Source organism: Pelophylax lessonae, assembly GCF_965119305.1.
Source record: "Pelophylax lessonae genome assembly, chromosome: 6".
In the NCBI taxonomy this organism is placed as follows: domain Eukaryota; kingdom Metazoa; phylum Chordata; class Amphibia; order Anura; family Ranidae; genus Pelophylax; species Pelophylax lessonae.
The window spans coordinates 191,298,714-191,312,180 of NC_138773.1; the positions used below are offsets into that span (position 1 = coordinate 191,298,714).

General features: G+C 41.0%; 1 protein-coding gene across 1 annotated transcript in view; it reads right to left on the bottom strand.

The window, feature by feature from the left end:
* The window catches only part of KIAA2012, a 270,773-nt gene that overhangs the window by 166,846 nt on the left and 90,460 nt on the right, over positions 1-13,467 (bottom strand). Inside the window, exon 8 of the mRNA XM_082262270.1 lies at positions 7,364-7,562. Coding sequence (XP_082118396.1) covers positions 7,364-7,562 — 199 coding nt within the window. The remainder of the gene's footprint in view (positions 1-7,363; positions 7,563-13,467) is intronic.

Below are 13,467 nucleotides of genomic sequence, written 5' to 3' on the forward strand. Positions count from 1 at the left end.
TTTGTCCGTTAAGCCACCTGCTTGAGTACAGTTTTTTTTAAATATAGTAAATTACTTTAAAAACAATATATAATAATTATTTGTATATTACTTACTTATGATAACCACTTTCCCCCCAGGCCAATTCTGATAATTCTCTCCTACATGTAAAAATCATCATTTTTTTTTTGCTAGAAAATTACTCAGAACCTCCAAACTATACATTTTTAGTTGGACTTTTTTTTTTTACTGTTTTACCATTTTTTTAAAATTCTCCTGCATTTCACCTTTTTGTAAATATCCCTGAACCCTTTATCATTTACTTGTTTATTGCTGAATATTACTATTATATTTCTGGCTTCAGAATATTAAGAGACGTTTTATTTTTTTTACAATCTTTATTGTCATTTTTGCTAGTAATATTGTTTCCAGCATTAACAAAAAGGGTGACTGAAAAATATCTTAAAGGGACAGCGTTTGTGAATATTTTTGTTAAATGAGTATAACTAGGTTACTAGTAGAACTAGTGGAACTGCAATTGCCTACATAATGAGAATTGAATATGTAACTTATGAATATGTAACCTGTGTATATCTGGCTCTGATACTAGCCAGTGCCTCACCAGCCCCTGACCTCACCGCACGTCCCTGGTTTTGAGGAGTCTGTGCTCTAGGGGAAGAGGGGGGGGGTCATTCTGTGCTAAAGGGTTTGCTGGGGGAGAGCTGTACTGAGGGAGTCAGCTGAGAGGAGAGATTCAAGGATGTTAGGAGAGATCTTTACTGTGGGAGACCATGATTTGTACTGGGAAGGGGGGTAATGTTGGCTGTACTCTGTAAAGTGGCCTGTGCATTCTGCAATCCTCTGCACGCCTCTGCACTACTGACCCCTACACTAGAGGTACAGTGTTTTACATAGCATACTCCTAACTACTGCACTCTAATTACAGAACTCCTAAAGTTCTTCTTGAATCACTTTGGGACCAGAAGGATTTACCCCTTTAATGACCAGGCCATTTTTTGTGATACAGCACTGCGTTACTTTAACTGACGATGCTGTACCCAAAAAAATTGATGTTTTTTTTTTCCCAACAAATAGAGCTTTCTTTTGGTGGTATTTGTTCACCTCTGCGATTTTTATTTTTTGCACCATAAACAAAAAAAGAGCGACAATTCTGAAAAAAAAAAATAATATATATATATATATATATATATATATATATATATATTTTACTTTCTGCTATATAAAATTTCCAATAAAAAAAAAAAAAATTAAATCCAATTTTTTCGTCATTTTAGGCCAATACGTATTCTGCTACATATTTTTGGTAAAAGAAAATCCCACTGAGTGTATATTGATTGGTTTGCTCAAACATTTAAAGGTGAATGGTGTAGCGCTTAAATAAATATAAAATGAACTCCACAGTCCATATACAGATATATTAAATCCTTGGATGGAAAACGAGTCTGTTCAGAAAGACGTGCTCCCAAAAGTGTAGCCAATTACTTCACACTCCAACAGATCTGTGCAGAGAGACCACCACCAAGAGAAAAGATGGCCCCTTACCGCAATGTATAGATCCCCACTACAGAGATCAGATCCAGCTCAATTCACACATCAGTAAGATCCTTGCAGACAGTACCCGGCTCGTAGCGATATATCCAAATCAGCTCCACTCAATAAAGGCACAGGTATGGGTGCATGTGTGAAAAAAGAGGGACAACTCCCATAGCGAAGTACAGCAGTGAATGTGTTTATTGATGCACTAGTATAAAAATTGGCAACTCACATTTCGTAGCAGATCAAACAGCATGTCTCTCTCTGATATCGCCTTTAGGACCTGGTTTCCAACCAAGAAAATGGCCGCCGCATCCCCTCGTGTATCCCAGCGTAGCGTGTTGCAGGCTCCTCCTACGCGTTTCGTCAGTAAATGACATCGTCAGGGGGCGTCATTTACTGACGAAACGCGTAGGAGGAGCCTGTGGCACGCCACGCTGGGATACACGAGGGGACGCAGCGGCCTATTTTCTTGGTTGGAAACCAGGTCCTAAAGGCGATATCAGAGAGAGACATGCTGTTTGATCTGCTACGAAATGTGAGTTGCCAATTTTTATACTAGTGCATCAATAAACACATTCGCTACTCTACTTCGCTATGGGAGTTGTCCCTCTTTTTTCACACATGCACCCATACCTGTGCCTTTATTGAGTGGAGCTGATTTGGATACATCGCTACGAGCCGGGTACTGTCTGCAAGGATCTTACTGATGTGTGAATTGAGCTGGATCTGATCTCTGTAGTGGGGATCCATACATTGCGGTAAGGGGCCATCTTTTCTCTTGGTGGTGGTCTCTCTGCACAGATCTGTTGGAGTGTGAAGTAATTGGCTACACTTTTGGGAGCACGTCTTTCTGAACAGACTCGTTTTCCATCCAAGGATTTAATATATCTGTATATGGACTGTGGAGTTCATTTTATATTTATTTAAGCGCTACACCATTCACCTTTATATTTTTTCCATGATCTGTTTTCTCTAATTCATGATCAGGTGTTGGCAGCTTTACTCAGAGATTTTGAGCTTTTATCTATTGTGAAGTGTATATGTATTATTTAATACTTTTTTAATGTCATGTTTTAGTGCAGCAATACCCCCATTTTTTGCTCAAACATTATCGCTTCTACAAACTAGGGGAAAGATTTATGTCATTTTTATAATGGCAGTGATAAGCGATTTTTAGCAGGACTGCAACATTGCGGCGGACAGATTGGACACCTAACTGACATTTTTGACACTTTTGGGGGGACCACTGACATTACTACAGTAATCAGTGCTATATATGCACTGTTAGTGTACTAATAACACTGGCAGGGAAGGGGTTAAATGTGTTCTTAGGGGGTGCTTTCTAACTGGGGGGGGGGGCTTGCTGCAAGAACACAGACACCTGTGTTCCTAAATAAGAGGAACACAGGATCCCTGTGTTCATAACTGACAGAACAGCAGTCTGCCGTGTTTAAAATGGCAGACCGCCATTCTGTCCTCACAGGGAGCGACCTCGGGTGCCCGGCGGCAATGGCAGCCCCTGGACCCGCTGATTAGCTTCCTCTGTGGCGACAAGTATGTTGTTTTGCGGGACAGAGGCGACCCGCAGTAAAATTTTGGCGGCTGGTTGGCAAGCGGGTAAAGTAGGCTGTGTGTAGAAAAGAATATGTAATGGAACCGTTTCATTTTATTAAAATGACAGTGGACATTAAAAACAGAACTTCACTTTCTCAATCAACATTGACTATTTTTAATCCTTATGCTGCTAGGATTGCTGTTCTGAAGTTTGTTCATGTCTTTTAGTCTCTTTCTTGTGGCACAGTCATTAAAGTATATTTTGTGGTTGAAAGAAAGAAAATGGCTTGATTCCCCCATCAACACAGTCCATGTTGATGGGGGAACCTCTCCTGCAGAGCTATTGTATTCTGACAGCAGGGGGTTTACCAGCCATCAGAACACAATGATCACTGCTGGCAGCTATAGCTGCTGGCAGTGATCGCACAAAAATCCCTGACAGGCTTTTCTTAAAGTTAAGTAGATTTTCTACAAGTACAGAAAAATACCTATTGTTCCTAAAAGAGAAATCCGTTATTCTTGTAACGGCCTGTGCACTAAACTCATATATTAAACAATGTTATCAGCTTCCCCAGCTATCTTCTGTGAAAGACAGGATGTCTAGGACATCTAGGAAGGAAGAAAAGAAAATGAGCGTTGTCACTATAGGAAAGGAAATGTGTTACTGGCAGGATTATCAGGTGAAACCAATCTGCATTTGAGCACCACAAACTTAAACACTATATAATTCATATTTAATATTTGAAAGCAAACTCCCCCATCCATCCATGTCTCCATGCTTTATTTTACTGTAAAATCCCTTTGAAAAACACCTAGCATTTCTGTTGCGGCTATCCTGAGTAAGGGCAGATAATTCATGTAGCATTTATTTCCTGGAATCCATCTGCCTTTAGCTCAAACAGACAGGTAAGAGGGTGTGCGTAGCTGAGAAAACCCTCCTCCCCTCCTGAAGACTCCTGGGATGTATGACATAATTTTGGCCTAGGCTTGGAAAGCAGGAAGTGATTGATGAAATGTAAAAAAAAGTTTAAAAGAAGTAAATATGATACATTTTCCTATAAATTTACTAATGCAAGCAGAAAATAGTCAATGTTGATTGAGAGAGTGAAGTTCTGTTTTTAATGGCCACTGTCTAGACAGGTATAAAGCAAACCTTGTAATGTACACCTAAAATTATATATATATATATATATATATATATATATTTTTATTATATATATATATTTAATGATTGAGATCAGCATATAATAAACACCTTAACAATATGCTTACTGGCAGGTTAGGATAGGCCAATATCCAACATTTTAGCTTGTAAGTCAAAATATGGCTTGTTTAGTCAGAACCCGGTTATTGAAGTGACCAAAGAACAAAAAGCATTACAAATGCCTTTTTTAGAATCAATATTAGTAAAAATGATAAATGAAGTGGGTATAGGACATTCCAAGTAGATAAAAGGAAAATGCCATCCAAATGGATAGTTAAGTAGATGCTAGATCTGAAGAAGACTGATTGAATTGAAGAGGATGTAAATGAAATACAGAAGATAACAAATGACAGAGATCAATAGACACATGGGTCAATTTAGGGGCAGTAGTGGCAGGAAGTGGTTTGAGTAGGTGGAAGGGAATAGGGTCGAAAGATTAGGTGATGGAGAAGAGGAAAGAAACCAAGTAGCCTTTTCCTGTAATAATAGAGAGAAATCAGTGTGGCCTGAATGGGGATCAGAACTGGAGGATTAGGGATTTTGAAATGGAGAAAATTATAAGTAAATATTGTATTCAATTAAATATTGCTCAGAATTGCTTACCATCAACAAACCGATATATCCTTTGATTTAGGAAGGATGTGTGGTGTATAGCAATAGCCTGGTTGGCATTAGCAAAGACCATTCTCTAAACACTCCAAAATAGAAGATTTCTATTCACATGAATTTTTACAATCTTGTAAATTACTCTTACCCGAAACACATTTTGTAGTGCTATATTTCTCAGTGAGACATTCATAGGTCTAAAAAGAAACCACAAAAGTCTACAGAAAGTCTCTGATTTGGTAAAAAAAGTTGGAATCTTTGGATCTCTCATTGTTTCTCAGGAAATTAAAGGACTCTTTATGGGCAATTTAACCCTCTATGGTACCATGGGTTGATGCATTAGCTTGTGCAGAGACGTCCACAATGGCCCAACTCCAATGCCTTTTCCTGATTGCTGTCCTTCCCTACCTCCCCTCTTCTATAATTCCTGTAGTCTGTTTTCTGCAATCCTTTTCCCTCAGCTCTTTTATTTTATCTTTGTCTTTGTGGGATACTTATTTACCTATAGGCAAAACTGTGAGGTAAGCCCCTGACAAGGGTTTCCCCAACAGCAGCTCTATGGTTTCTTCAGTGGTGCTCCAACTTAGTTGTCAACAGTCCCCGAATGTAGATTGTACTATAAGGCAGTGGTCCTCAACTCCTGTCCTCAGGGCCCACTAACAGGCCAGATTTTAAGTATTACCTTGGGGAGATGCAGACTAGAGTACTGCAATCACTGAGCAGCAAATTATATCACCTGGGATGTATTTCAGTTATCTTGCAAATCTACCCTGTTAGTGGGCCCTGTAGGCCAGGGTTGAGGACCACTGCTATAAGGTTTCCCCTCCCGGTAGCTACTACCTTCACCTATGCTGTGATTGGGGAATTTACACTCACACCACGCTTAGCACCTTGATGCGCTTGCATTTGGATATTGGTTATGTATCCTATGCTATGATGTGTACTTCTATATGTAAGAAGTTTATCTATGTTTCTGCGCATTGTTATTGTAAAACTCTTTCAAGAAAAATGTATTGAAACACTGGATTTTGGAAAAATTACTAAGAGAGGTGGATAAGTAGCAGCTAGAGAGTATTAGAAGATAATTATTCAGTTGTGTAGATGATCATTTAATTGCCCACTACTATATACAGTATTTATTTTTTAAGTCACTTTTCATTTATTATGTTTGGGTACTAAGATAGAATCACACAACTGTGGTTACTAAGATAGGCTGAGGCCTTCTGATGACCAGAGAACACATTATGAGAGAAACCCAATTTTACTAGGTTCATAACTTGCTGGAATAAAGTGTGTACATCATAGTGGAAACATAGTTATTAACATCTTTTTTTCAGTAGTAATGGATTTTTATACATTTGCACAGACTGATTTAGTCACATAATATGAATAATGGAATGGTGACGTAGCACCCTACTAGTCAGGGGCTAGGTAGAGAGTATAGTTTTGGCTCTGTCTGCCTGTCAGAGGAGTAGCAGGCAAAATCTATATTGTTCTCTGCTTAAGAGAGAGCAGGATCTGTGAGTCAGGTCTGCTCAGCGTGCCCAGTGTGTGATTCATATGGGTTGAGGGAGTGTCCCCACTGTGTCCAATGGGGAGGCACATTGGACAGTGGAGGAAACCTGGCCAATGACACACAGGCTTTGTTACAGCCCCAGGGAATGGCACAGACAGTTGTCTCTGTGCATTGTGGGGCAGAGTATATAAAGCCACGGGCACATGAGGTAGAGGTCTTTGGGCGGGAAGCCAGGTCCCAGGAGGAGGGTGACGGCTGTCTCTCCTCCTGTTTTCTGAGGAAGATGGTTACAGGGGGTCGGCCTTGTGAACCAGTGGTGTGACTGAATCCAGAGGTCCAGTAAAACTTACTGTGGAGGTGAAGGCAGAGCAACTCTGGAAAAACAGTATCCATGAGTACAGGGGAGCTTGCCAAAGGGTCTGCCCAGGAATGGAACCACTCCAGTGACTAGAGTCAGTGGACAGGTGTCAGCACACAGGCAGTGATAGTAAAGGGGGTGCAAAGTTGTTAACCCTAAAGAAAATATTCAAGCAGGAACAATCTATTTAAATTTACTTATGTGGCAAGTTAAAGCAGCGACCTTGCCGCATACACATTACAGTCAGTTGTCCTCAGAATTTGTGCATAGTTCTAGTTGGAGTATCCCACTCATCCCTTCTCCCATCCCAATTTCAAATAAAACAGAAAAAAACAAATCCCCTGGACTGTTCATTGACTGAGCCAAGGACTTAAAGTGATAAGTTTAACAGACTGTTGCTATTGGTAAACCAGGGGAATCCAATCTCATCAGCTCCCTAGGGGGCAGTGCTACAGTTACATTAAACTTTAGAAATTCAAAATTTTTAGCTCCATGCATCTAGTCTTAAACTAATAGATAATAACCTACAGTATAACAAGGTCTATGGCCATGTTCCCAAATACGCTTAGTAAATGTCACTGTACTGTACCTTCATCATTGTTCACAGGCACAGCTTTTGTGCTCCCATCTGTGTTTGTCTTTTCGCCTTGGGTTACTTTTTGATTTTCAAAGTGAACAAGCAGTGGTATGACTAAAAGTTCCTTTGGTGGATCTGCAGCTTTGCGCCTCCTTTTTCTTTGTAGGAATCTGGGGGGCTCTTCCATAATTGGGGGTAACTTTAATGGTTCCTGTATGTAAAGAAAAACATCAAGCTTTTAGATTGTAAACTCTAACGAGCAGCGCTCTCTGATTCCCCCCGTACTGAATTGTATTGTAACTGTACTGTTTGCCCTAACATTGTAAAGAGCTCCACTATATAAACACTGTATAATAATAATCAGCAACAATGGTCCAACATTGCACCTAAATTATATTACTCATCAAACCAAACCATTTAATGTTATTTTTGGTATAGAAGGATGGCCCTCCAAGTTTAAATCTACCATCTTTGAGTGGAGCTCGATCAATTTACAAATCCATCTAGGCAGGAGCCTGAGGGATATCCAGGGGCCCCAACTACAACCTTTGTGCGCCTGCAGTAAACCAGGGGGATGGTACAATTGGTTTGTTGTAGGCATTTGGTGTCTGCTGGGTTGGGCCAAGCCAGTAGAGCAATGCAAATAGGGCAGTTTTCTGCTGTCTGTTACAAATCTTATCAATGTCAATCAAAAGGATGGGTGGGACATGAGGCTAAAATTATGATTAATGCTTTGCCAACACAATAATGGTCCTCCCTGGTGTAGATGATAGGCACCTGTTACTTAGAAGAAACCTATACTGAGATAACATGAAGGATGCCTTTGCTGACAGGGTCCTATTTTGTGGATCATGCTGTGTTGTTGCTAGGTGGGGATGCCAGATGATTTTGGTAGGAGTATGTCTGTATTATTGAATATACATGTTAGGAGTAAATGTGCTACCCTTGTTTTTTTTCAGGGAGAAAGGGATTTTGGCATCCACTTCCCAGTTTTAGCTTCTATGTTTTGGCTCTCCCTAAACTTTGATACTTGGTTAAAGATTTCTACATTACATCATTTTACTTTGCTCTTATGGTACCATCTGCACCTGCAAAGTATTGGTTCTTCATTTAGATCTTCTGCCATATCTAAAGGTCATACGAGAAAGTGAATTCTGAGGAAGCAAGATTGAAGATTGAGAGTAGTTGTGGGGGTTTGCTATAGGCCACCTAACCAAGGGGAGGAGGTAGAGCTGGAATTTTTAGCACTAATAGGTAAAGCGGCAAAACTAGGATCAGTCATCATATTGGGGGACTTCAATTATCCCGACATTGACTGGGAAGAGGGGACTGCACACTCGCATAAGGCCCGGCTATTCACGGAAACCTTACAGGATAACTACATGTCGCAGTTGGTGGATTCCCCTACTAGAGAGAATGCTATCCTGGATCTATTGATCACTAATGACCCAGACATAATCTCGGAGGTAGGAGTCCAGGACAACCTGGGCTCTAGCGATCACAGGATGATCACATTTAGTATAAATAACAATATAAAAAGGCAAGTGGGGAACATAAGAACCCTAAACTTCAGAAGGGCAGACTTTCCAAAATTGTACTCATTGATGGAAAGGGTAAACTGGGACCAAACCCTGGGATCACTGACCACAGAGGAAAAATGGGAATGCTTTAGAACAATATTAAGCAAAGGCATCTTGCAGTGCATTCCTATGGGGAATAAATTTAGAAGAGACAAAGCCAAACCTGGCTGGCTAAACCGTAGCGTTAAAAAACTTATTAGGGGAAAAAAATTGGCCTTCAAGAAATATAAATCAGAGGGCACCGTATCGGCCTTCCAGCAATACAAGGAGGAAAATAAGAAGTGTAAACACGAAATCAAGATGGCTAAAATCAACTTTGAGAGACAAATAGCGGAGGATAGTAAAAAAAACCCAAAGAAATTCTTTAAATATATCAACAGCAAAAAAACTAGGGCAGAGCATATTGCACACATAATTAGCGATGATGGGAGGATGGTTACAGAGGACACTGAAAAAGCAGCCGTGCTGAATTCTTTTTTCTCGTCAGTCTTTACGCAGGAAAAGGAAGGGTACACTGACCATGACTGTATGGTTAGTAGTAATACACAGGACTTGCCACTATGGCTAACAGAGGGGGAAATCAGGGAAAGACTGGATAAACTTAACACAAACAAATCACCAGGCCCGGATGGCGTACATCCGAGAGTGCTCAAGGAACTCAGTATGGTTATATCTAGACCACTGTTCCTGATCTTTGCTGACAGTATTAGGACAGGAGATGTACCAGGGGATTGGAGGAAGGCTAACGTGATTCCGATATTCAAAAAGGGCCAGAGACATATCCCGGGAAATTATAGGCCTGTCAGTCTGACATCAATAATATGTAAACTTTTGGAGGGGATGATAAGGGACTATATCGTAGAGTATGCTAAAGACAACAACATCATCAGTAGTAACCAGCACGGGTTTACAAATGGGCGATCTTGTCAAACCAATCTCTTAGCATTCTACGAGGAAGTGAGCTGTGAGCTAGATAGGGGGAGACCAGTGGATGTGGTGTACTTGGATTTCGCTAAGGCGTTTGATACAGTTCCCCACAAGCGCTTAATTTATAAAATAAGGTCTGCAGGTATCGACAGCAGGGTTTGCTCTTGGATACGGAATTGGCTAAAAGGCCGTGTCCAAAGGGTAGTAATAAACAGCGCATACTCAGACTGGTCTGAGGTAGTAAGTGGGGTGCCCCAGGGCTCAGTCCTGGGACCAACCTTGTTCAATTTATTCATAAACAGCATTGAGGAAGGGATCAGTAGTTCGTTATCAGTTTTTGCAGATGACACAAAATTGGCCAGGGCAATAACTGCACAGCATGAAGCAGATATCCTACAGAATGACCTGGACAAAATTACGGAGTGGGCAACGACATGGCAAATGAGGTTTAATGTGGAGAAGTGTAAGGTTTTGCACTTGGGGACCAAAAACATAAAAACACAATACACGTTAGGAGGGGAACCCTTGGGGGAATCAAAAATGGAGAAAGATCTGGGAGTCTTAGTTGATGATAGATTAGGCAACAGCATGCAATGCCAAGCGGCAGCTTCCAAAGCCAACAGAATATTAGCATGCATAAAGAAAGGGATGTATTCCAGAGATAAGACTATAATCCTTCCACTTTATAAAACTCTGGTCCGAACGCATCTGGAGTATTCTGTCCAGTTCTGGTCGCCAGTCCTCAGGAGGGATGTGTTGGAGCTGGAGAAAGTCCAGAGAAGGGCAACTAAACTGATTAGGGGGTTGGAGGACCTTACCTATGAAGAGCGGCTGCAATCGCTCGATTTATTTTCCCTGGAGAAAAGACGTCTGAGAGGGGACATGATAGCAATTTATAAATATCTTAATGGGGATCTCAGCTTAGAAGAAAAGCTGTTCATTCGAAGGAATTGCATGAGGACTCGAGGACATACAATGCGATTAGAGGAGAAGCGTTTTAACCTCAGGCAACGTGGGGGGTTCTTTACTGTTAGGGCTACAAGATTGTGGAATTGTCTACCACAAGAGGTGGTTTCTGCGGGTAGTATGGTGACTTTCAAAAGACTCTTAGACTTACATCTCAAGGATCAGGAGATTGAGGGCTATGTTAGATGATTACAGTCACACACACCTACACAGGTTGAACTGGATGGACTATTGTCTTTATTCAACCTCACCTACTATGTAACTATGTAACTATGTAACTATGTAACTATGAATGAGAAACTTTTTCATCCACCTAATTCTATATAATATACATTGTACATTTGCTATGGCGACTGTATAGTTGGAATGCAAATATGCAGCCTCAGCTTCAAGGGGTTTTATCAGGGTGATGCTTGCAGCTAGTCATTACCCCGATACAGTTTTTTAGAGCCGACAGTCGGCTTTCTTGTAATAACAACTGATGCGGCTAATCAGCTGCTCAGCTGTTATTACAAGCAGCGGGAGGGGGCGTCCCCCCCTCCTGCCACCTTCGGCGGCTCGTTCTGGTCTCTCCTCCCAATGGGAGATCTGATCGACCAGCCGGCATGTCCGCCGGCTGGCCGAAGACCTGAACAAAGCCAGATTCAGCTTTGATCGGGTCTCCGATGTAGAAACCCTGAAGTGACGTCATGATATCACTTCCGGTTACTGGAGCCTTAACCACTTGCCGACCGCCGCACGACTATTTACTGCGGCGGTCAGCCCCTCACAGGCAGAGTGATGTAGTACTACGTCGCTAGCCTGTGAGGGTCTAGGGAGCGAGCGCGCTTCCCCGGAGGCGCGCTCCCGCTCCCGAGTGGTCACGGACCCCCCGTGCGTGTGACCGGCGGACCCGATCGTCCACCGGTCACTCGCGATCGTCGGTGGAGAGGGAGAAAGTCAGGCGGCTAGTGTAAACAAGCTGCCTGTCATTCTCCCCGGTGTATGAATGGTGATCATGCGGTTCTACTATGTAGAACCGTTGATCACTGTTCATACATCTCAAGCCACAGCCAATCACAGTTAGAATCACGCCCCTAGGGACACACATAGCCCCTCCCTCTCAAAAAAAGTTAACCCCTTCACTGCCAGTGTAATTTTACAGTAACAGTGCATATGTATAGCACTGATTACTGTAGAAATGTCACTGGTAGCCCCAAAAGTGCCAGTCAAGGGTCCGATCTGTCCGCCGCAATGTCGCAGTGCCGCAAAAAAAAAAACGCAGATCGCCGCCATTACGCGTTAAAAAAAAAAACAACAAAAATGACAAAAATCTTTCCCTTTGTTAGTAAACTCGATAACTTTTGCGCAAACCAATCAAAATACACTTTTTGGGATTTTTTTTACCAAACATATGTAGCATAAAACAAATTGGCCGAAAATGTTAAAAAATTTTGATTTTTACATTTTTTTGGGGAATTTCATATAAAAAAATGTGAAAAATATTGTTATTTTTGCAAAATTGACGCTCTTTTTTTGTTTATAGTGCATGATCAAAAAATCGCACAGGGTGATCAAATACCACCAAAAGAAAGCTCTGTTTGTGGGAAAAAAAAGGACGTCAAATTCGTTTGGGTACAGCGTCGCACGACCGCGCAATTGTCCATTAAAGTCACGCAGTGCCGAATCGCAAAATAGGCCCTGGTCAGGAAGGGGGTAGAATCTTCCGGGGCTTAAGTGGTTAAAGGCGCCAGATTTTAAAAAAATGGCAGTATTCAACACAGCCAAACTTGCCGATTTAAATGTTTTTAAGTGCAAAGGAGGGATTTGGTGTCTTTTAGACCCCAGATCTCTCCATAAAGAGTACCTGTCACTGCCTATTACTGTCACAAGGGATGTTTTACATTCCTTATGACAGAAATAAAAGTTATCAAAACATTTTTTTTAAAGGGACAGTGTGAAAAAAAAAATAAGAAAAAAAAAAGTAGAGCACCCTGCCCCTCCGTGCTTGCGTGCAGAAGTGAATGCATACGTAAATTGCTCCCGCATATGTAAACTGTGCCCATACCCCCCATGTGAGGTATCCCCGCTATTGTTAGAGTGAGAGCAATAATGCTAGCACAGGACCTCTAAACAGGTATTAGTTAAAAAAGTTTAAAGCGTCGCCTCTGGAGATTTTTAAGTACCGTAGTTTTTCACCATTTCACAAGTTTGCGCAGTTTTAAAGCATGACATGTTAGGTATTTATTTACTCCACATAAGATCATCTTTCCCATTATACAAAAAAATTGGGCTAACTTTACTGTTTTTTTTTTTAATTCATGAAAATATATTTCTTTAAAAAAAAATTGCATTTGAAAGACCACTGCACAAATACCAAGTGACATAAAATATTGCAATGATCGCCATTTTATTCTCTAGGGTCTCTCCTAAAAAAATTAAAATAAATAAATAAATAAATTTGAGGTTCTGCCAACCTCTGACTTAGTAACATGCATATGTGCTTTGGGTAAGTACCTTGAACATTTTTTGAAGCTAGTGACAGCCAGGAAAGTAGTATTGTAAAATATTGTTAGGTGGAATGGCAATACCAGCATTTATTCTGCTATTACTATTACTAAATGCTGGCAATGGATAAATCACATACAAAGCTTTTTCTTTGTA